The 24,565-nt window shown below is 33.7% G+C and overlaps 1 protein-coding gene across 1 annotated transcript in view; it reads left to right on the forward strand.

Moving 5' to 3' along the window:
* Positions 1 to 24,565, forward strand: part of LOC148626111 (carnitine O-palmitoyltransferase 1, liver isoform-like) — a 38,087-nt gene that overhangs the window by 7,178 nt on the left and 6,344 nt on the right. The window contains exons 3-17 of the mRNA XM_088569757.1: positions 1,307 to 1,423; positions 4,477 to 4,553; positions 5,806 to 5,896; positions 6,401 to 6,481; positions 8,782 to 8,868; positions 10,126 to 10,241; positions 14,841 to 14,902; positions 15,304 to 15,402; positions 16,437 to 16,486; positions 18,318 to 18,402; positions 18,936 to 19,042; positions 19,979 to 20,045; positions 22,730 to 22,819; positions 23,540 to 23,610; positions 24,134 to 24,383. Coding sequence (XP_088425883.1) covers positions 1,307 to 1,423; positions 4,477 to 4,553; positions 5,806 to 5,896; positions 6,401 to 6,481; positions 8,782 to 8,868; positions 10,126 to 10,241; positions 14,841 to 14,902; positions 15,304 to 15,402; positions 16,437 to 16,486; positions 18,318 to 18,402; positions 18,936 to 19,042; positions 19,979 to 20,045; positions 22,730 to 22,819; positions 23,540 to 23,610; positions 24,134 to 24,383 — 1,450 coding nt within the window. The remainder of the gene's footprint in view (positions 1 to 1,306; positions 1,424 to 4,476; positions 4,554 to 5,805; positions 5,897 to 6,400; positions 6,482 to 8,781; positions 8,869 to 10,125; positions 10,242 to 14,840; positions 14,903 to 15,303; positions 15,403 to 16,436; positions 16,487 to 18,317; positions 18,403 to 18,935; positions 19,043 to 19,978; positions 20,046 to 22,729; positions 22,820 to 23,539; positions 23,611 to 24,133; positions 24,384 to 24,565) is intronic.

The following is a 24,565-nucleotide window of genomic DNA, read 5'->3' on the forward strand; positions in this document are numbered from 1 at the left end:
GTTGTAAAATGGTAAATACAAACGTTCAAATAATTTGTAAGAGGTGTCCCTTACCCTAGGCCTACCTCCCTCAAGCTCTAAAAAAAGTTTCCTTTACATTTAGTCTCTCCTACAATGAAATTTGTGGAAGGCAAGACTAAAGTTAAGATTTTAATGCTAAGTTTTCTGTCTAGGTAAGTGTAGTATGAACCACTTGTGCTAGGACAATCAGCATTAGTATGTAACTGCATTAGCGTTACTGCATCACAATTCCATACCAGTATCTCTTTTTCATACATACATGTACATGTATGCCCCATCAGTCGTGGTCTGTTGCCTTCAAATTTCTTTATTAGATTTAAAAGTCAAGATTTCTGTTTAGATCAATTTAATAAACATGGGCAACTCATCAATGGGTCAAATAGGTCAATGGAATTTAGTATATAGTAACATTAGCATCACTACATTCAATTTCTTAATTAGTTTCATGCATATACTCCTGCAGTGAACATTCATAAGATTTGCAGTAAGGGTAAATGGCAACTGTGTGTTCACAGGCCAGTGATACATTGTATCTGTGTGAACTGCTCAGCTTTTGTTTTTTTTTTATATTTTCTGTTCAGATACTGTTTTTGTACTCTTAGGAAATAACTGATCTTGCTAAAGTATCCTGATCAATAACTCATCTAAATGTCACCGCTATGAAAACAAAAACAAGTGATTACAATATTACAATAACACCCATACTCTAGTTATCCAGAAATAATTAGCTAATTTGTTACATACATGTACTAATACTGGACAGATATTGTAATGGAAATTCAATATCTAAAGTACATGCACTGAGTTCTAAATGACATGTATATTACATGTATGACATTACATGATGAATTTTGATGTCTTAATTATGTTTGATTGAAACCTTTGCATGTACATATAATTACCCTTTGAAATAAGATGTAATATAATGTCTCTTTTTGAAATTAAAAAAGGATTACTTTGAAATTACTTACATGAAAGATGAAGATATTAATGACAAGTTTTAGTTAAAAAAAACAATATTGACATTTTTGTCTATGTAATCTACATGTATTACAGAAACTTCTGTGTCAAAGACATATTAGAAAGAAGTGAACACAAACAAAGAGAAGTTTGCTCATTTCTCTTTCTAGATTAGGCCCTATACAAGTTATAAAATACATCAGGAAAAATAATTTTGAAAAAGTTATAAAAATATCAAGAAGAATAATTTTGAAAGACGTAAAAAATTTCTCTCTGAATTACAATGTATTTTAACCTATCATATCAATGTTATTTTTTGTCACAGATTTTTGGCATCTATGCGACCCATATTATCAGAGGAAGAGTACAGGAACTTGTTAACTGAAGTGTTAGACTTTAAAGAAAAAGATGGACCCATCCTTCAGAATTATCTTCTTCAAAGGTAAATATTGGGTGTACAAGAAAAACTAGTGTTCAGTAATCATTCATGTACAATGTACAACTTGTGCTACATTGAAAACTGTCACAACTGAACCCCTTTTGGACTGTAGAATTTTTTTCGTTATGAAAAACTAGTGTTCAGTTATCATTTATTTACAATGTACAACTTGTAGTACATTGAAAACTGTCTCAACTGAACCCCTTTTGGACAGTAGAAGTTCTTTGTTATATGACGGTTAATCAAGGTTCAAAATACATTTAAAATTGATATGTAGAGATTTCAAAACTTGGCAGAGTATGGTTAAAACTGTTTTCATTGTATTTATTTTAAACCCTCCTTTACTTTTTGCATTACTTATCCAGCAATATATTCATGTGCTTAAGAAAAGTTGTTTGTCAATTAAACGTCAATCAAAAAGTCCATTCTACCCCAAGCTAAAATAAATTGCTTAATATTTTCCCTTCGACATATGAATTACCCAATTCTCCCTTCAAATGTCAGATTTACTAAGTAGTTTACTGATCATTTTATTGGCCTATGGTAGCTGATGATTCAATTGCCATATCTATGACATCATTATTGACCTCTACTAAGGACTGGTAAGGGATAAATAGTATGTTGACAGTCAGACTTTATGGTTCCAATGTTATTAAATTTTAAAAGTTTAAGAAAAAAAGCATAGGTTAAAATTTCAAAGCATGTTTTACTCTTCACTTAACATATACATGTCATTAAACAAAATTGTGACTTTCATCCCCAAAATTGCATATACACTGAAATGTGATAGGTGTAAATGCTTTCATGATGTGCCATCAAATATGCATCTGACATGCTAGATTGTCCTTTATTTCTCTGAATTACCCAGTTCTTTTGAAAAGCTGCAGGGAAGACTATAAATACTTTTCTTAACTGTATGTGGTTTGCAGTCATATTCATGTCATTCCAAACTTAAGTAGGAGAATGGTCTACATGTGCTTTTATACAGTGAAACCTGTCTAAACCAAACTGAATTAACCAAAAACCTGCCTAAACCAGACATTTTTTGATGTCCCATTGTAATGGTTTAAATGTATTTGGAACATGGATAAACTGTACACCTGTTCAAACCGACCAAATTTTATAGTCCAAAGGAGTTCTGTTAAGAGAGGTTTTACTGTACTTAAAACTGATCTTTTCAATCTGTTTGTTTATTGTTAGTATACATGTACATGTAGTATAAATATACTGAAAATGTCAATGAGAAAAAGCCAACCCAAAATGTATGATATAAACAATTCATGTATTTGTAGGGTTCAGAGATCATGATGTACATGTAGCTCTTTCCTATTTTCTGCTTAGGACAACCTCCACTTCCTGTTTGGAGGGATGTTAGCTTTGTAAAAAAAAAATTAACATGAAAAAAATGTCAACTTTTTTTCAGCTTACAGTGTGTGGATACCAATTTTCATGGATTTGGAAAGAAATTCAAGTCCATTGGTTCTTGAATTCATGGTTTTGAGGTTTTCAGTGAAATCTCCTTTTCGTTGGGTACCAAATTTCATGGTTTAGCCTACCCACGAAAACCATGAAAATTGGTACCCCATGAACGATAGTACTTTCACAGTATGCTTAACTGAATTACTTATAATATACACTTTGTATGTAATATGTACATTGTATATAGCTTTTGAAATAACAATTTAATAAAACTGATTTCTGTATATTTTAAACAAAATTCTGAAGCCAGAAGTGGTTGTATATACATGTACATATAGCTTCAATGTATATGACAAGACATTGAGTTTATTTATGTCAAGTTTTGAATAAAGAACTTATGAAATATAGAAAGATATTTATACAAATGTAACAAATCTTTGGGATATTTTTACCTATGATAGATATTTGTTTTTAGATTTCTAAACTTAGTTTATTACTAACACATATGTGACTCTTATAAGTATTTATTATTAGAACTTGATGTCTGTTGAATAAAGGAAAATTGATCAATCACTTTTTAGAAGGTTGGAAGAATGGAATGTCCTGGACTTTTCCTTGTTTCAAATTAATGGTCCACTTGAGGAAAATCAAAAGTCCATAATAAAATGTCAATTAAATAGGGCAAAGGTTCCAGGACCCAGGCAAATGAAATATCAAAAGTCCAAGGTTTGAAATTCAGGGTCCCTGACTTTTGACCACCTTTGACTTGAATCCCAAATGGACCTGATGATTAAAACATGAAGTACATGTACCAGTCCTATATTGTTACAACTTCATCTTTAAATACAATGTTCTTTACTTTCATTTTTGGATGCAGATTTTTTTGTAAGTGTCCTAATTTTAAAACCTACTATTGTAGTGTGTTTATAACAATTACCAGTTCACTTAACTTGTTTGCAATAGTTGAAGACACATTTAAATTTCTTTAAATAACTTATAATATTTAGTCATGCTTAATCAGCTGGAGAACTTTTATAGATTTTAATGCATAGATATTTAAATATTTATAAGAATTTTATTAATTTATGTCAACTATAACATGCAAACATTTCATCAAAGGACAATCTGCTTTTTGCATGACAACGTTTGTCACCAGAAAAAAAGAGCACTATTTTTATGGTTTTGAACTCTTTAAATACTGTTGGTTTATCCAGTATGTGATGATGTGTGAATTTGTTATTTCAAATACATAACCTGAAATTATTGGAGCACCACCCTTTCTCTATTTTTTTGTAAATTCAAAATTAAGAGAGATAACTGGAAATGACACTGAAATACAACATTGTATTTTTGATGTCTGTTATCTCATAAGAATTGACAGATTGGAATGAATGATTATACATTTCATCAAATATGCCCATAAAACAATTTAATAACAAAAATAAAAATGTGTAGCCATATTTTAGGTGAATCACATATTATAGAATTTGCATGATTATTACCAAGACTGTTACTTAAGTGGATGCCATTGCAATATAACAATTCTCTTCATTCTTACTCATAACATTTTGTTAATCATTAATTGTTTAAATACATCAGCTGTCCATAAGTGCATCTATAATTTTTTTTTTTCAAAGGGCCGAGAGGACAAATAACTGGTTAACAGACATATGGTTAAATTTGGCCTACCTCCAGAATAGGAAACCTATTGCAGGTAATTGATAATTACAGCAAATAAAATAGTTAACTTTAAGTGATATTGTAATGAATTTGGCCTACCTCCAGAGTAGAAAACCTATTGCAGGTAAATGATAATTACAGTAAATAAAATAGTTAACTTTAGGTAATATAGTAATACAGTTAGTCTTCCCTTGGTTGAATGACCATTATTTGGACAAATAACAAGGTGATCTAAACTTTTTATCATTCCTTAGCTATTTACACCTGTGTCTGAAAAAAAAATTAAACTCCTTGTCAATTTTCCAGTTAACTACTTATGGAAGTTCATCAGAAAGTTCATAAGGTAACGGTCATTCAACCAAGGGACAATCAACTTGATTTCCTGAAGTTAACCGTATTACTTGCTGTAAAATTAGTCTGTTTGGTTCCTTGAAAGAATTATTTACATGCATGTTCAAGTACTAGTAAACTAATTTCACAGCTGATAATATAGTTAACTTCAGGAAATAAAGTTGGTCTTCTCTTAATTTGATATCGTGATAAATTGTCATAGGTAGACTGAACAATTACCCAAAAGATTTAAACTTTCCATCATTCCATAACTATTCAAATTTGTGTCTGATAGGAAGTTTCAATCTCCTTGTCAATTGTTCAGGTCATTTACATGTAATGTATTTCAAGGGAATTCATGAAATAAGTAGTACTCTAGCCAAGAATCATGCAAAATGTGATTTATGGTTGGAAAGCCTACATATTATTTTTGATATTTTGTTTAAATTGTTAAAGTAAACAGAAATTAACATGTGGCTTTTCATATAACCTTGTGTTCATAGGAGATACAAATTGCATAGAATGCACTGTAGAATTCAAAATTAAGGGAGATAACTCTGTAAATGGTATTAAAATACAATAGATTTTGTTGAATTTTCAATGTGGATTCTCTCCTAAGAGAAGACAGAGTGGAATGAAAGATTATATGCTTCATTATATAGACCTATAAAACAACTCAATAACAAAAATAAAAATGTTTAGCCTTATTTGGTTTATATCGCATATTACAGAATTTGCATGATTCTTACAAAGACTGCAAATAAAGTGTCTTGTGGTAGCATGCTCAGTTGATTACAAAGCTTTTACAATTTGAAGAACTGATTTGTCCTGAGTCTTCCTAGATTGATCTTTTCTGGTGCTTTTATAAACCAGTACATTAAAAATCTTTGTCATTTTGTGGATCTAATACAAACAAAGCTACATATTCTGATACTGGAGTTATCTTCTATTTTCAGTCAATGTAAATTGCTATGCCACAGACAGATTGAATATACCATCAACAGACCAACTAGCCAGAGGGGCAAGTCTGATTTATTGGATACTAAGGTAAGTACAAGTGATGGTTACTAAAACTGTAGTCTTGTTACTCAGTCTAAAATTATTATTCCAGGCCCCATCATCAGAAATCTTGAAAAACTAGAAAAAAATATTTGAGTATGAAAATATTCTTATATGAACTTATATGTCCATGTCCTTGGAATTTAATAACAAATATGTAAAAAAAATTCTCAGACCTAAATACTTTTCTTTTTTTTTTGTGGATATTTGGGCATTGGTTCACAAAGCTTATAGAAGACTTAGTTGCACATAAGTTCCTTTGGTTTGTTAAGGATTTACATGTACATAAGTCTAATGAGTGCTTTGTGAAACAATGCCCTGGGTTGTAAAAAATAAGGTTGGCCTATAATTTTGGTAAAGCATTTTTGTTTTTGTCTCCAGTTTCTTTTGGCTTTGTCTATAATTTTTTTAACTATTTTATTATCATTTAAACTGTCTTTGACCATGCTTGCTCTTTAATTCACATCTATAATAGACGATCATGTTTTACAGTTTCAATGAACAGTTACAGAATGAAACCCTGAAGCCACAGTATATGCAGGCAATGATACCTATGTGTATGGAAAGCTATAAGTAAGATTTTAGTGTGAATAAGTGTAACAACAAAATTACCGAACACTAATCCCATTCATAATCAATGCAAGTCAAAAATAAATCTGGCAAAATAGATATTACACCACATGAGCAGCTGGTACCGCAATAGTCCTGACTTGGTACAGGCACTTCAGACTAAATGGTGGGCTAAATCTAGGTTTTACAGCACGCTAAACCTCGCTCTTCCATTTCGGTATGACTATACTAGTGGTGATTCAAAAGCATTTGCATGCTATTGTAATAATCTTTAAATCAGACATCACATCAGCACAAAGAACATTTTACAAAAAACAATCATTACTGGATTCAGATGAATCATAACTTAGCTAAAAATTGGCAACATTAAGGGGCATTAACATCTAACACAAAATGTTTCTTAATTCTAGTTTTTTTTAGTTCATTATCAACCCTGCTTCTGTTCACATATATTATGGATTCCCCATTGGTAAATCTCAGTTCAATTTAAACTTGCATATAATACCATGTTTGATTTATCATTCCTGTGTGACCAAAATTTTATAGTATCTAAGTCAAGAGTTTTAAGGACTAAATGTTCCAGCATTATGTTGGTTCAAGAGAATTAGTAAATATCTATATTTTTCGTATGAAGTTAATATATATTACATGTACCTGTGATACACCTACATGTATGAACACATTGTTTCACTGATAAATTTTACCAGATACTTTAAATACTAGTCCATATAAAATTCAGACACAGTCATTGTAAAAGTGATTCATGGTGAAGAAAAACCCAACAAACAAGCAATGCTTTTTTAATCTACATATGCTCTATTTTTACTTGATAGTTTCTATATTCAGGTTTGTACTTTTGGGAAAATCATACATTTTTCTAAAAAAATCAACCAAATCGAACAAATTCAAGAGCAATTACTCTTGCTTAGACCTTATTTAATGTACAATCTATATAGATTTTATCTCAAAATTGCAACACTCAAATGAAAGACTATGACTGGTTGTGTGGTCTGTAACTGATTCTGATTACGAAAATTAAAGTAAATTCAGTGAGTTTGACATGCATGAATCACTTCCTGTCTGATTTTTATAAATACAGTCAAACCTGTCTTATGTGACCCTTCAAGGGAGTAGGTAAAAAAAGTCACATAAGACAGGTGGTCACTTAATACAGGTTTGACATCTAGGACTTTTTAAAAACACTTTAAAGACAAACGTTTGTCACTTAAATTAAAAAAAAATAAAAACAATCCAATTTTAAAAACTAAAAAACATTATTAACATGATAAAGTTTTTTTTTAGTTTCTCTCAGCTGCAAAAAAATCTGTTATGTTAGTTTGTTTACATTGATTTGCACAAAGTATATTTAGTTCATCTTCAGCTTTACAGATGCTCTCTAAAAACATTGAAGAGCCTAAATGTTTTCCAAAGAGCTTAAGCTTGGTTAACAAGTCACTGGCCTCGATTTTAGATATTGGGGCCACTGCATCACTCGTATTGTCGTCGTTGTCATCACTACCACTGTCGCTGTCCTGTGATTTGAAGTGGTCTAGCAGATCATTTCCTGACATTTCCCAATTTATTTCATTTGTATCACAAGTGCTTACGGTGCTGTCAATACCTAAAATTTCGTTAAATTCACGACCGAATATCTCACGTGACATCTTTAGTGCTGCTAACGGAATATTATCATCCTGTTCATCATCGCTTAAGCTTTCTTCAGTTTCAGTTTCAGAGACAAACCAACATTTCTGAAAACACTTAAGAATGGTGTTTTTGTCTACCTCATTTCGTCGTCATTTTCGTATCTAATGTAAACTGTTTTCAACTGATTATTATTCATACGTCAGTATTTATTTCCGCGAGTTTCCGGATATTTTCGTAAATTTGACGGAATTTTTTGTTTTAAAATTACTTTACTTCCGGTTTTCGAACACTTCCGCTAAAATCAAAAGGTCGCGTAAGTCAGGTTTTTAACCATTTAGACATGAATAATACGGTTGCTAGTCGCGTTACGCAGGGAGTCGCTTAATACAGTTAAAAATAATAGAAAAATGAATTGGGGGGACCTAAATTAGGTCGCATAAAACAGGTGGTCGCTAAATACAGGTGGTCATTAACACAGGTTTGATTGTACTTAAATAGAAATATATGTAGTAGTGTTTTTTTTTTTTTTGCATTTTCTTCCAATTGAGATACTTGTAACGTTTAAATGAATTACAAAAATATTGATAATAATTTTTATCTTATTATCATCAATGTTTTGAAAAATGAATAAAATTGATTATTGTTCTGAATTTCAGGACACAGTTTAGCACTGTGAGAGTTCCTTGCAAGGGAAGGGATAAATTGGAAACATACAAAGATTCCAGTCATATTATTATAATAAGGTATATTTCAATAAAACATATTTAATACACTGTTTTATATCAATTTATAGCGAGTTACATGGTAAACTTCAGGTAATATAGTTTGTCTTCCCTTGGATGAATGACCATTACCAGGTGAAACATCTTAGGTAGTTAACTGGTCACAGAGGAGATCAAAACTTTTTACGAGACATAGATTCAAATACCTATGAATTGATAGAAAATTCAAAAACACTTGTCAATTGTTTGGTTAATTGTCTAAGACATTTTATCAGTTATTGGTCAGACTAACTCTATTCCATGAAGTTAACTATAGTACTTGCTGTAATGACATTGTCACTTTATCTGACACTTACCAAGGTTGTACGTATAATGTTATGTACTTCATAGGTTATATTTAAGTCAACTACATAGGGTTATCATAAGGTCATGATAAGTTTTTATTTGTAAATTACATTTCAGTCAGTTTATGAATTAGGTCTCCGCTTTTTAATAATTTGATATACAGCCTGAAACACTTAATAACAGTGTTTGATAATTCAGTTGAAATTAACACATATATGATTAAGCTTGAAGAATAATTGTTTTTGAAAATAAATTATAGACTCTACTTAAGTAATGAGTGGTTTAAATTATATCTCTGCTTGAGATGGTAAAATTAAGATTTTCAACATTGAAGCTTTAGCAAGCATGTTAAAAATTTAATTTTAGCATTGAGAGAGAGGAGAATTTGTTTAAGGAGGTAGACATACAGTAAGGGACACAACTCTTACAAATCATTGGAATGTTGGTATGCTGCATTTTACATCAATCTCATGTAAACATCAAAGTAATTTGGACTGATTTCGTTTTGTTTCAAATGTAAACTTGAGAGGCTTTGGTGAAATTTAATATGGTACAAACATATCACTGACTTTAAGAGTTGTGTCCTTTACCCTAGGTCTACCTCCTTTTTAAATTTCATGAATGGTCTGAAGGAGAAATGGTTTCTTCTATGAAATGTATAGAAAACCTAGAGAATATGAAATGGCAGGAAATCTGTCTCAGAAATTTAAGAAGTCACATCTTTTTAATCATTGGATTGGAGTGGGGTAAAGTAATTTTAAAAACACTAAACCTAATTCTTTTAGAGCCATTGGTATTACCCACTGAAATTGTTGGTTAATTCTTTAACAGTATATTCTTAGAGAAATCATGGTAAAATCGCCTTGAATATAAGATCTAGATTGAGAATAGAACAAAATGAATATTACTGATAATTCTTATGTTTGTTTGCAGGAGAGGATTATATTATAAGTTGGACATAAAGGCCCCAGATAATGATGGCAAGGATAGATTACTGACCATTTCAGAGATATATAAAATTCTTCGGAAGATATTCACTGAAACTGAAGGTGATAGGCTGAGAGATGGCCTTTTAGTAGTTGTGGGTGGTAGCATTGTTGCTTTGAGTGTGGGAGGTCATATGTTTGATTCCTGGTTGTTTGACACCTAAGACTTTAAAATTTGTAGTCACTGCTCTTCAAAATCTGTGGTATATAGGAGAGAGGGCGATGACTGGTTGGCTCAGAATCAGAATAATGTATCCGAGTGAGATGGCCAGCCTACCTGTTGGCCGTTTCATCTGTGAGATGGCATGCCTACCTGTTGGCCGTTTCATCTGTGAGATGGCATGCCTACCTGTTGGTTGTTTCATCTGTGAGATGGCATGCCTGCCTGTTGGTTTTTTCATCTGTGAGATGGCCAGCCTACCTGTTGGCCGTTTCATCTGTGAGATGGCATGCCTACCTGTTGGCCGTTTCATCTGTGAGATGGCATGCCTACCTGTTGGTTGTTTCATCTGTGAGATGGCCAGCCCACCTGTTGGCCGTTTCATCTGTGAGATGGCCAGCCCACCTGTTGGCCGTTTCATCTGTGAGATGGCCAGCCCACCTGTTGGTTGTTTCATCTGTGAGATGGCATGCCTACCTGTTGGCTGTTTCATCTGTGAGATGGCATGCCTACCTGTTGGCTGTTTCATCTGTGAGATGGCATGTCTACCTGTTGGCCGTTTCATCTGTGAGATGGCATGCCTACCTGTTGGCCGTTTCATCTGTGAGATGGCATGCCTACCTGTTGGCTGTTTCATCTGTGAGATGGCCAGCCCACCTGTTGGTTGTTTCATCTGTGAGATGGCATGCCTACCTGTTGGTTGTTTCATCTGTGAGGTGGCATGCCTACCTGTTGGTTGTTTCATCTGTGAGATGGCATGCCTACCTGTTGGCTGTTTCATCTGTGAGATGGCATGCCTACCTGTTGGCTGTTTCATCTGTGAGATGGCCAGCCCACCTGTTGGTTGTTTCATCTGTGAGATGGCATGCCTAACTGTTGGTTGTTTCATCTGTGAGATGGCATGCCTACCTGTTGGCTGTTTCATCTGTGAGATGGCCAGCCCACCTGTTGGCTGTTTCATCTGTGAGATGGCATGCCTACCTGTTGGTTGTTTCATCTGTGAGATGGCATGCCTACCTGTTGGTTGTTTCATCTGTGAGATGGCATGCCTACCTGTTGGCTGTTTCATATATGAGATGGCATGCCTACCTGTTGGCTGTTTCATCTGTGAGATGGCATGCCTACCTGTTGGTTGTTTCATCGGTGAGATGGCATGCCTACCTGTTGGTTGTTTCATCTGTGAGATGGCCAGCCTACCTGTTAGTTGTTTCATCTGTGAGATGGCATGCCTACCTGTTGGTTGTTTCATCTGTGAGATGGCATGCCTACCTGTTGGTTGTTTCATCTGTGAGATGGCCAGCCCACCTGTTGGCCGTTTCATCTGTGAGATGGCCAGCCCACCTGTTGGTTGTTTCATCTGTGAGATGGCCAGCCCACCTGTTGGTTGTTTCATCTGTGAGATGGCATGCCTACCTGTTGGTTGTTTCATATATGAGGTGGCATGCCTACCTGTTGGCTGTTTCATCTGTGAGATGGCCAGCCCACCTGTTGGCTGTTTCATCTGTGAGATGGCATGCCTACCTGTTGGTTGTTTCATCTGTGAGATGGCATGCCTACCTGTTGGTTGTTTCATCTGTGAGATGGCCAGCCTACCTGTTGGTTGTTTCATCTGTGAGATGGCATGCCTACCTGTTGGTTGTTTCATCTGTGAGATGGCATGCCTACCTGTTGGTTGTTTCATCTGTGAGATGGCCAGCCCACCTGTTGGCCGTTTCATCTGTGAGATGGCCAGCCCACCTGTTGGTTGTTTCATCTGTGAGATGGCCAGCCCACCTGTTGGCCGTTTCATCTGTGAGATGGCCAGCCCACCTGTTGGTTGTTTCATCTGTGAGATGGCATGCCTACCTGTTGGTTGTTTCATATATGAGATGGCCAGCCTACCTGTTGGTTGTTTCATCTGTGAGATGGCCAGCCTACCTGTTGGTTGTTTCATCTGTGAGATGGCATGCCTACCTGTTGGTTGTTTCATCTGTGAGATGGCATGCCTACCTGTTGGTTGTTTCATCTGTGAGATGGCCAGCCCACCTGTTGGCCGTTTCATCTGTGAGATGGCCAGCCCACCTGTTGGTTGTTTCATCTGTGAGATGGCCAGCCCACCTGTTGGTTGTTTCATCTGTGAGATGGCATGCCTACCTGTTGGTTGTTTCATATATGAGGTGGCATGCCTACCTGTTGGCTGTTTCATCTGTGAGATGGCCAGCCCACCTGTTGGCTGTTTCATCTGTGAGATGGCATGCCTACCTGTTGGTTGTTTCATCTGTGAGATGGCATGCCTACCTGTTGGTTGTTTCATCTGTGAGATGGCCAGCCTACCTGTTGGTTGTTTCATCTGTGAGATGGCATGCCTACCTGTTGGTTGTTTCATCTGTGAGATGGCATGCCTACCTGTTGGTTGTTTCATCTGTGAGATGGCCAGCCTACCTGTTGGTTGTTTCATCTGTGAGATGGCCAGCCTACCTGTTGGTTGTTTCATCTGTGAGATGGCCAGCCTACCTGTTGGTTGTTTCATATATGAGATGGCCAGCCTACCTGTTGGTTGTTTCATCTGTGAGATGGCCAGCCTACCTGTTGGTTGTTTCATATATGAGATGGCATGCCTACCTGTTGGCTGTTTCATCTGTGAGATGGCCAGCCCACCTGTTGGCTGTTTCATCTGTGAGATGGCATGCCTACCTGTTGGTTGTTTCATCTGTGAGATGGCATGCCTACCTGTTGGTTGTTTCATCTGTGAGATGGCATGCCTACCTGTTGGCCGTTTCATCTGTGAGATGGCATGCCTACCTGTTGGTTGTTTCATCTGTGAGATGGCATGCCTACCTGTTGGTTGTTTCATCTGTGAGATGGCATGCCTACCTGTTGGTTGTTTCATCTGTGAGATGGCATGCCTACCTGTTGGCCATTTCATCTGTGAGATGGCATGCCTACCTGTTGGTTGTTTCATCTGTGAGATGGCATGCCTACCTGTTGGCTGTGTCATCTGTGAGATGGCCAGTCTACCTGTTGGTTGTTTCATCTGTGAGATGGCATGCCTACCTGTTGGCCGTTTCATCTGTGAGATGGCATGCCTACCTGTTGGCTGTGTCATCTGTGAGATGGCATGCCTACCTGTTGGCTGTGTCATCTGTGAGATGGCATGCCTACCTGTTGGTTGTTTCATTTTAGAACTAGTGTATCAAAGATCTGGCTTAGTGTGTTCCACTAGTACAAAGCAGGGTCTGTTTGATTGGTAAAATATTCTTGTCCTTGTCCTGAAATGCATGAAATATCTGCCATTTGATGCGAAACCACTCTTGATCAGTCAATATAATATGCTAAGTATGCTAGCCAAAAGATTTGGTTTTGTTCCAAGTAGGGAAAAAGTTCAATATTCTCTCACTCTGCGAGTGTGTGGTAAAGTAGAATCACATTGTCCCCCCCATTCTGTCCATCGTCTGAATTTTGTGGCAATGATCGTGACTCCCAGTGTATGAATTGATATTCAAATTTGGTATGTGGCTTTATTAGATGGAACACGCTCTTTAATTTTAATAGCTTTTGGTTGCTTTTTGATATCAACTTCCTGTACAAGTGGAGGTATTCTTAAAACAACATTGCATGTAACTTCCTGTTGATGCTTCCATAGTTAGCATGTTATAATTAGGATTCATTGTGAAGTGGAGTGTTTGTTATGAACTCAGAAATCATTAAAACTTTAATTAGATATTTGATTATATCTGCAAGCAATTGTTGATTATTTATCAATGAATTATGAGGATTATTTGTTATAGGTATTTTTCAGGAATGACAATCAACGTGTTGATTGATTAGCAGAATGTTACGGTTTGTTAAATTTTGGTGGGAAATTGTAATTGTCAAATATTTGATATTTTCAAAATGATTATATAGAAATGATATTGAAATGCAAATGAATTCAACAGAATTTTAATATCCTCCACAAGTACATGTAACTTGCTTAAGGAAGTGCATGTCAACTATTGTACAGTTGTTGACAGACACAAGCATTTAATGCTATTTCTAAATTTAGAGAATTTATATTGGTAATTGGAAAACCCTTGGTAAAATTGGTTCTTGTTAAGAATCTGTACTACTTACATGGCCTGATATGCCATGGTAATGTGCAACATAGATGTAACAACTTCTGTTTGTTTGTTGGGGTTTAACGTCCGAGCAGCAATATTTCAGCTATATTCAGACGAGTAACAACTTCTAAATAGTACTATATTCAAATGTAACTGCAATATCAATAATGCAAAAAAATTTAGGTTTTAAAATGATATGGTGCAGTTGTCATCTGGGTTGTCATCTTCTTGGTAGACACTTGGTTTTCTTGCGATAACTTGTTAAATTCTGAATTATTGTAGGTTTAAATTTTAATATCATTTTCTGTATAATCGTAAAGTAGATTGTAAGGCCTGAGGGTAGGCTTTCATATTAAGTGCTATGTGACATGTAATGTTCTATGATGATTCTGTACTTATATTAAAATGAAATTTCATTTACAGAATCAGAAGAATCCCATTCTGTAGCAGTATTTACTACACAGAACAGAGATAGTTGGGCTGAGGTAAATTTTGTTGTCTTCTTTCAGGTTACTTATATGTACCAGTATCTTCAGGAATTTTAACACCTCTAATTAGGTCTTTTGATAACTGAAATATGAATCTATATTGATATTTACTATTTTCTCTTGTTCATCTGTATTGCTTGAAGAAGTGATTAGACCATAAAGTTGGGGTAATAAAATTTTCTCGTTGCAATAATTTGATTTTAAAACAAGCTGATTTGAAACGTGAATTATAAGAATATTTTAAGATCTATTGTTTATAACAAATCTTAGTTAATCACTTAATCTTTCCTTTGAAATCTTTAGTTCTCAAAAATTTGTAGTGAAGAGTGGCTGCTCATTTGAAAGTATCACAGTGTTTAAAATATGCAGCATATAATACATTTATTACTTTTTTTCAGAATCGTGCTAAGTTGCTTGAGAACCCCGTAAATAAAGAATGTTTAGAAGCCGTAGAAACAGCCATAACAGTGTTTTCTTTTGATGATGAAAAACCATCAGTAAGTTAATTACACCCCAAGCATTTGATTTGATTTGTTTGTTTGTTCATCTGTCCATCAGTCTTGTTGTAGTCATAGCAATTCGTCAAACCACAAATCAAAATTTGTAGTTGCACACATTGGGTATGTAAGTCTCGTCACATGACTCCGTGGTTTTGTAAGAATGGGTCCTAGTCTACCATTCAAATGTATGGAGATTCGTCATTAACATAGCATTGAGTTCAATATTAAAAGCGAAGTATCATTTTTTGGTAAAAATACTGATTAAAAATGACAATTATCAAGTTCAAAGAGATAAAAATGTTTAGAATAGCATAAAATAGAAGATTTTGCATTGTGAAGCAGTGTTTGAATTTCCCGGAAGTACACACTAAAATGCATATCGGTCTTTGGATTTCAATACGTTCTACACCGGAAATTCCGGAAGGGAAACTGAAAGTAGAACAAGACTTACGAACCCTATTACCAGGAAATTTTGATCTCTAAAATTTTGTGGCAGTTATGCCCCTTCAAACCTAGTTTCCTAAAATGCACACGGAAACGGCTCCTTTAATACAGTCAAAGGTGGCCAAATTGTTTTTATTTTTGTTCACTGTACAACAGTGTGTTCTACCAGAGATACTTTGTAAACATCATTCATCTTACCTTGCAGAAATTCTGCAGAGTGGTTAAACATATAGCAGTTTTGATTTGACTGTGTGTAACAATCTTGTTTGTTTCAATTATTTACTTAGTACTAGATTATCTTTACTTTTTTGATTCAGCTTTTAGTTTGCTCAACTGTCATAAAAAAAAAAATTATACAATTGTGCTTAGAAAGGCTCAATCATGAAAATTATTGCATACTGTTTTTGCTTGTCTTTTATCTTTGCAAATTAATTAGTGAAGGGGCATTCCTCCTTATGATTTTCAAAAATATATGGTGGGGGATATTTTGCCCTTATTATTGCAGAGAAAATTGTGTATGACCATGTAAGAATCACTCTTTGCCTCAATTAGTCATCTTCACTGTATTGTGTCATGTTTATTTTCAGTCTATTGAAGAAAATGGAATGTTTGTTTTATGTGGAACTGGAATCAATAGGTATATTTACTAATGGTATCTATGAAATACATGCAAAAATATATATGAAAAAAAAAAATCTATGATAATAAATATATTACTCACTTTTGTTTGTACGGCCATGGTCTGTATGTTTTTTTACATTATCCCACTTTTGTTCTCAAGGGCTCAAATTAGTGAAGGTACAAGGTCTGGGACCCTCCATTTATGACCCAGGACTTTCTAAATTTCATTAATATAAGTTCAGGACTTGAAATACATAAAATTGAATTTCTAATGAGAACCTTTGGTTTACATCAGGTGGACTTCTGATTGGAAATCGACAAAGGTCAGAGACCTGCCATCCTCAAAAGCAAATTTGAACCCCTGGTTACTGTTATGACCCTCCAGTTCAATGTAGTTATCAGCATTGCGTTTCTATGAAATGTGTAGCTAGAAAATGAGTTTTAATCTTTTTATACAAACGAACAGCTCCAAGTTAATTGAAACAGCTACTGTTTATATTTCACCATTTGAATGAATGATATAAGCATGTTTACCTGAAATGTACATAGAAATCATTTGATATACCGGTACGCGATAACATTGAATCGAAATAGACGCAAGACTTTTCGAGTGTACATTTCATGTGATTATCAAATGGTTTACCAAGTTATTGGTCTCCAAGGCTTTGTCGTGTTTGTAGTAGAGATTTACCATTTATTGACATAACCTACAATTTTTACTCTTGATAAGTTAATAATAGTGGTAAAAGGGAGACAATTCTGTTTGTTTTTCTTTTTTTTTTCATTGAACAAACAATATATACATGTACATGTATATGCCTATGTTAGATATATATGTTACAATTAGTAAATAGTTCATGATGCTTAGGGTCATATAGCAGTATATGGACAGGTGAGTACCCAAAAAATTAGATGGACTGAAGCATAGCTTAGGTCTGTTGAATTTTTCGAGGTTACTAACCAGTCCATATGTTGCAAAGGAGTAGGTTCAATAAAGCCTTATTTTGGCCCCAGTATACAACTTTTTTGAAATATTTTTTTTTGGTCTATACTAGTTGGTTTATTTGAAAGGATAATGGTTGTAGTAAATACATGTTAGCCGATTTTGGCGGTACCATGAATGTTTTTGACCTATTAGCGATCAAAATTAACTCAGTAATAGTGAAATTTTCAATTTTGTTGCATTTTTGCTCATATTTTTTCTATGGTTTTTGCCTAAAACGGAAGTGGCAGCATCCGTTTCAAATCCAAAATATTGACATATGTGTTGTATCTTTCAATACTACACAATATATATAAAGATCAAGAATGAACATGAATGTGGCCTTATTTGTTTTTCATAAAAACTCAAAGATATGCTGAAATATTTAGATTTTAATGGATTTATCATCATTTAGGCAATTTTGTTGGTGCTACGATGACAAGATAATTTTTCTGTTTTGGCCTAAATTTTATCTGCTGATGTAAACACTTATGTGTACTAAAACAATAAAAATCTTTATTTTGAACAATTTCAAATTTTTAGGCCGAAATTGGCTGTAAACGAACCTTCTCCTTCGACCTAAAGAAGAAAACTATTTTCTACATTATACTTTTTATATATTAGTTAAGCTGGATCATTTGTATGGAAGAAAAGAGAAAATTTACATACACAACATCATGTTCCTAGTTTGAAAGTTAGGCGGTTCATATAATTTTTTACCAGTCCATATGACTTTCTATGGACCAGCAAGTAATAAAATATAATTTTAAGAAATGACAGTACTGTAGTATGACATATTCAAATGATTAATATATATTTCTTCTGATCATTATGATTTCACACAAATTACTTACACATTTTATAGGTGGAACGACAAATCTTTGACCTTTGCCATCTTTGCCAATGGTATTGTTGGAGTCAATGCTGAACACACAGCTGGAGATGCTACAGTATGTTCCAGTTAACTCTGACTATCTGTTTTTAATATATTAACTATTTTCACCCATATTAGCATATCTAAAATGCTATTGGATGATTCAAAGTACACAAGTTTCAATTTCATTTATATTTCACAAAAAAATGTTCTGTTTTTGTCAGACAGTATACTATTTTTTTTGTGAAACTTGACTTAATTGAACCCCTTTTTGTCCCCTGCCGCTGCATGGAAGGGGACATAGAAATACATATGTCCAACGTTCCTTCCGTCTTGTTTCACTTGGGGACGTAACTATTTGAAAACTGCTAGATGGATTTTGTTCAAATTTTGTAGGATTGTTAGTTACAATTTGTAGTTGATCTTATAGCATGGCCAGTTTGATTCAACAAATTTTACAGAAGTAATAGGACTTTAGCGCTGTATTGTTTTATATTTAAGCATTGTTGAAAGTACAAGAAAATTATCATTTCTATTGCTGAAACAGAATTGGTCAAACTGAGTACCAGACAGATCTTTTGGTATAATTTTTGTTTGTTTTATTTATAGTTACCAGGAAGAATGTGGGAATATTTTCTACAGAGTGAAAAATATACAGATGATGGGAAAATCATTCCTGAACATTCTAGAAAGAAGAAACTACCAGTTCCTAAAAAGTATGTATTTCATGATAATTTTTTAGTTCTTTGTTGAAGTAAATAGTTAAATTTTAGAAGTAACATGCTCTCTCATTGGATAAAATACTTTTTCTATCACAACAAAGATCAAGTTTTGTCATGTGAATGTGATATCATTAACCTTTCTTGATGATTTACTCATTATATTTTTATACTTGAATTAAATTAAAGTGAATGATAATTATATTTTTTCTGTCGATTTGAAATAACCTGTGTGCCAGTGGTGAATACTAAACCAGTGAAGCAGGTTATTTTTTAAGTGTATGCAACAGCCTTTGAGGTTATTTTCATATTTTGATATCTACATTATAATGTACTTATGATAATCAGTTTATGTTGCTTGGGATGACCTTAACAATACATACAATATAAATTAAAATTCAATGTTTAAATAACAGTCTTTATAAAAATCAGACAGGAGGTGATTCATGCATGCATGGCAAAAACCCACCGAACTCAGTTTTATTTTTTGTTCAGAAACCATTATAGATCACATTACCAGTCTTAGTTTTTCATTTTGAGGGTTGTGCTTTTGAGATAAAATTTATATAGATTGTACATGAAATTAGCACTTTGCAAGAGTTATCGTTCTTGATTTGGTTTGATTTGGTTGATTTTAGTGGGAGGTTAAAGTGTAGTTTTCTCAAAAGTACAGATCTAAATACAAAAAGGACTATTGTCATATAAAAATATAGCATATGTAGACCAAAAAATAAAGTCTGATCCATGGGTCTTTTTTTTACCATGGGCAGTGTCTGAATTTTATAGGGACTGACACTTTAAAGTTCCTGGAGTTGAGTTTCTGTGAAGGGAATTCACAGTGGGGGGACAGTTGTGTTTACAGAGCAATACACTAAAAAATAAAATAAATCAGAACTATACATTTAATTGTTAATGTTCTTTCTGTTCTTTAAGGTTAAATTGGAATTTGAAGTCACTTGACCAAGAACTTGACAAAGCTATGGAAGAATATCGTAAACTGGTATGCTATGTATTAGGTTAAATGTTGACCCCCACTACAACTACTGCAACTTACTTAACTGCCCTTTATGCTGTGGGTATATAGGGCAGCAACAAAGGTTTTCTACTTAACTCTGTCTTGCATTTTTTTTTTACCCCATGTCTTGTTCATGCCTGTCAGTTCTGTTTCATCAGTCCCTTGGCAGTGATTGTTGGTCTTCCTTTTTTTTCTTTTTCTTCAGATGTCCAGTGTAATACAACCTTCAAGACGGAGTACTATTTTCTTTTAATGACATATTCTTTCCATTTCCACCTCCTCTTTTCTATATGTAGCCATGTCGTCCATTTTGCATTGTTGGATATTATTCCTGGTCAGAAAACTTAAAAATTTGCCTTGAAAAATTTAACTGTTCAACACTGCATTTTGATGCAGGGACATAAATTGTTGGGCCTCAATTCATTTTTTTCATACTTTATAAGCACTCTCTTACCTACATTTCTTAACAGAATTAAGTCAATTTAATTATAAAAATATAAACATATATAATATAAAAAATATATAATTAATGCAAAAAAACTTATCAAATCTTTCTGAAATTTTAACACATTTTTCTTAGAGACATGGCATAGGGCCTTACAGTTTTTGGAGGGTTTTGCCCCACCCCTTTTAGAAATAAATAGGTAAAAGAAGGAAAATAGGTGTTATCATTAGAAGAAATAGAAAAAGCTTATTGTTGATATATTTTTTTTGATTCAGATGTTATCTTGTTTCTTTTGAAATTCTGTTTTGGAATTTTTTGACTGGGTAGGCTTATCTTTAATTGTTTAGGAGTAAAAGAGGTACAAAATTGGGCTAGGCCAAAAAAAAATTCAATTTTTTTGTATTTGTGGTCTGATTTTGAAAATTGGATTCCTAATGAAAATCCCTGCCTTATTTTTTTTTATCAGATATCAGATATCTCTTATGGTTTTTGAGTTATAAGGGATCAAAGGGGATACACCCCAAAAAATTGACTTATTTATTTTTGGTCTGATTTTGAAAATGTGTAATTGAATTTCATATTTTGTGCTATATTGTGTCCAAACCAGTTGTTGTGTCCATAATGAACTTTTAAGTCCCTATGCTTAAGTGTGTCATAACTAATGTTTTGTCCAAACTTGCCCCAACACAACAAGGTTTGACCACTGCAGTTGTATTATGCTGCACTCAGAGAAGCTCTTTATTCCTTTTGAGATAAAAGTTACGTAGATATTGGTTCTTTGCAAGAGTTATGGTTCTTGATTTGATTGATTTTAGTTGGAGATGAATATGATTTTCTCAAAAAATACAGATCTAAATACAGAAAGGATTATCGTTATTTAAAAATACAGCATACGTAAATTGAAAAGCATCATTTGTTCGATAGGTAACTTTTTTTACACCATAAATCGCCTCTACCATTGGTAGTGTCAGAACTAATATCAAGTTGTACTTACATGCATTCCTTCTACTAACCTTAATTACTTAAATCTTGTTTCTCATGATATGATTTTAGGCTTTGCCTATAAGAGACGGAGCTATTTGTACTCAAGTAACTATGACTTTGTTGATAATGCATGCTAGGTTATAAATCACTGATGTCTTGTCCAAAGGATTATATAGGATTTCCTTTAACAGATATTTTATGTCTTTATTTCAAGTTCAAACAATCAGTTCCTAACTGCATATGTCATTTCTGAAATACATGTTTGTCACTTCCCAAGAAACAACTTTTGACACATTCATGTTTAAGAATATCTACATATATAGGACATCACTATTGCTCTATCCTTATTAAGAAATTACTATATGAGGTCAAAAGTGAAGCTGTATCAAGTTACTGAATCCAATGTACCTGCAGGAAGTACAAAGTCTAATATTTATCAACATTGTAGATAAATATTAGACATTGTACTTTCTAAGTACACAATGTACACCTACAGCTTCCTAAATAACATTGATGAAAAAGAGCAGTTAATTTTTTTTTCAGAAAGTGATTAAAGTTTATTCTTAAATACCATTCTCTGTAAGAGTCAGGCAATATGTGGCACATCATTTTTCTCAATTAGGTCATTTTTTCCTCAAATACATCTAGGAAAAAAGCTGTATAATAATATCCTGAAGCATCTGTGACATACATATTTTAAGTCTGTTTATATAGGGTAAAGTGGAAAATTTTCCTGCCATTTCCCATACTACATTTCAACTAAATTTGACCTATCAATATCAGAAAAAGGCAAACTTTACAACCCTCTTTTTTTTTTGTTCAGGTTACAACCTATAAATACTTGCATTATACAATGTAATTTCAATGTCTTTTTCTTCATATGCTACACCTTATACACATTTTGCCTGATTCTTAAACAGAGAAGTACTTAAAAACTGGCCAGAAAACGTAGTTCCAAGTGGAATTACATATGTTTTGTATTGTAAGTTTATTAACTAAACTTTTTCTAATTTGTGAGTCATTGTGTACATTTTGAAATTTAGAAATGTAAGATTTGGTTGAAATAAAAGCAGTTATATGCTAAAACAAACTGTTGAACAAAAATATAGAGCTTTTCTTAAGCTTATGAATTGTCATACATATTGTGTGGGGAATTATACATGATCCTTGAAATGATTGAAATTAGAGCTAGGTACGGCATTGTTGATATGTTTGACAATTATTTCTTTATTGTTTCCAGAGCAAAAGTTTTGAACTGGTAGTGACAACACCTGAGTATGGCAAAGGGTTTATGAAGAAGAAAAGAATGAGTCCAGATGGATATATACAGGTAAGCAAATTAATCTATTGTCTCTTGAATGATGTTTTACTTGTAAAGGTACAATATCATAGGTTATTAGAGAATGAAAGAAAAACATATGACTAACCGTTCACTTGAAGTAAAATTGAAAGGAGACCTACAGGTGTAAAAGGAAAATTGCACATATATCTGGACATGAAACATTGAGGCAAAAGTTACCTTTCTGCAGGAGATTGCATTAGTATATTTTTGGCCATTGGTGTATTGTAATATCATATTCTACATATGTATTAAGTACCGTTCTGTGTAGGAATCAGGCACATCATTTTTCTATGTTTGGATTTGTTTGCTTTATATATATTCAATACATCTAGTTAATAACCGAAAAGCTATTTAAATTTATCTTGAATTATCAGTGACGTAGATATTTTTTTACTGGTTACCGGTATATAGGGGAAATGTATGGAACATTTTCCTGCCATTTTTATCATTGTGCAATTCAACTAAATTTGACCTATCAATATCATAAAAAGGCAAACTTTACAAACACTTTGATGGTTATTTCTGGAGGTTATGAGTTATAAATACTTGGATGCAATAAAATTTCTGTGCTTTTGTTTTCTTCATGTGCCACACCTTATATAAATTTTGCCTGATTCTTGGTCAGAAAAGTATTAATCAGTACTATTGTTATCCATAACTGATACTTTCTCATTCAGTTTTAAATGATTTTGTTAATCTTTTTTGTAGATGGCACTGCAGTTGGCATACTACAAATTATACCAAAAGGTTCCCAAAACTTATGAATCTGCCTCCACAAGGTATGTTCTCAAGAGATATTCTATTGCTCTTTCATCAAATAACTCCTGTATCAATGTATCAGACTTAAACAACAAAATATTATTGTACTGTATGGATTTTACTGATTCTGTGGTCTCAGTGAAGCATGTTCATCTTGAGTTCTGGAGGATACAGGTTAGATCCCTGGCAAAGTCGTACTAAAGACTTTTTGATTTTAGTAATCACTACTTTTTGCCAATCACACAGCATTTAGAGGACAGAAGGACGTCTGGTTGGCTCGAAGAAAAAATGATATGTCCATGCGGGGTTGCTTGCCTACAGGTACTCATGCTAGCTTTTTTGTGTGACCTAGCACAAAAAAGAACTGGCTCAGCATGTCAAAACTGTACAAAACAGTCTGTTCGATTTTTTAAACCTTCACATTCCACAATGCATGAAATATTAATCAATCTATAAGGATTCTTGATTTTTAAGCAGAGTACTGTAGATTCAGTAAGTGAATTACTTAGATAAAAAAACTAATGATTGAGTTTCTTTTTTTAGAATATTTTCTGAAGGAAGAACGGAAACAATCCGCCCCGTATCTGAGTACTCAGCTCAGTTTGTGAAGAGTATGTTATCTGAGTCAGCTACACGTGAACAGAGGCAGATGTTGTTACGTAAAGCTGTACAGTACCAAACTCAGGTGAAGATCGATGCCTGTCTTGGTCTTGGATGGGATCGTCACCTTCTGGGATTGTTTTACTGTTGTCAGGAGATGCAGAGGAAGCCTCCAGCACTCTTTATGGACAAGGTAAACTGTGAATTTGGGCCATCTAATCAAAGTTATCCATCTTATTTTAAATTCAGAAAATTTAAATTTATCAATGAAAATAAAGTCATGTTTTGGGGTTTTATTTGGGGTGGGTATTTCTTAAAGTATATATGCCAGTGTTTTAGGTCTTCAAAGATAAGTATATATATTACTTTTGATTT

Source organism: Perna viridis, chromosome 2 (genome assembly GCF_037379345.1).
Source record: "Perna viridis isolate PV_CMFRI_1.1 ecotype Kerala chromosome 2, ASM3737934v1, whole genome shotgun sequence".
Taxonomy (NCBI): Eukaryota; Metazoa; Mollusca; class Bivalvia; order Mytilida; family Mytilidae; genus Perna; species Perna viridis.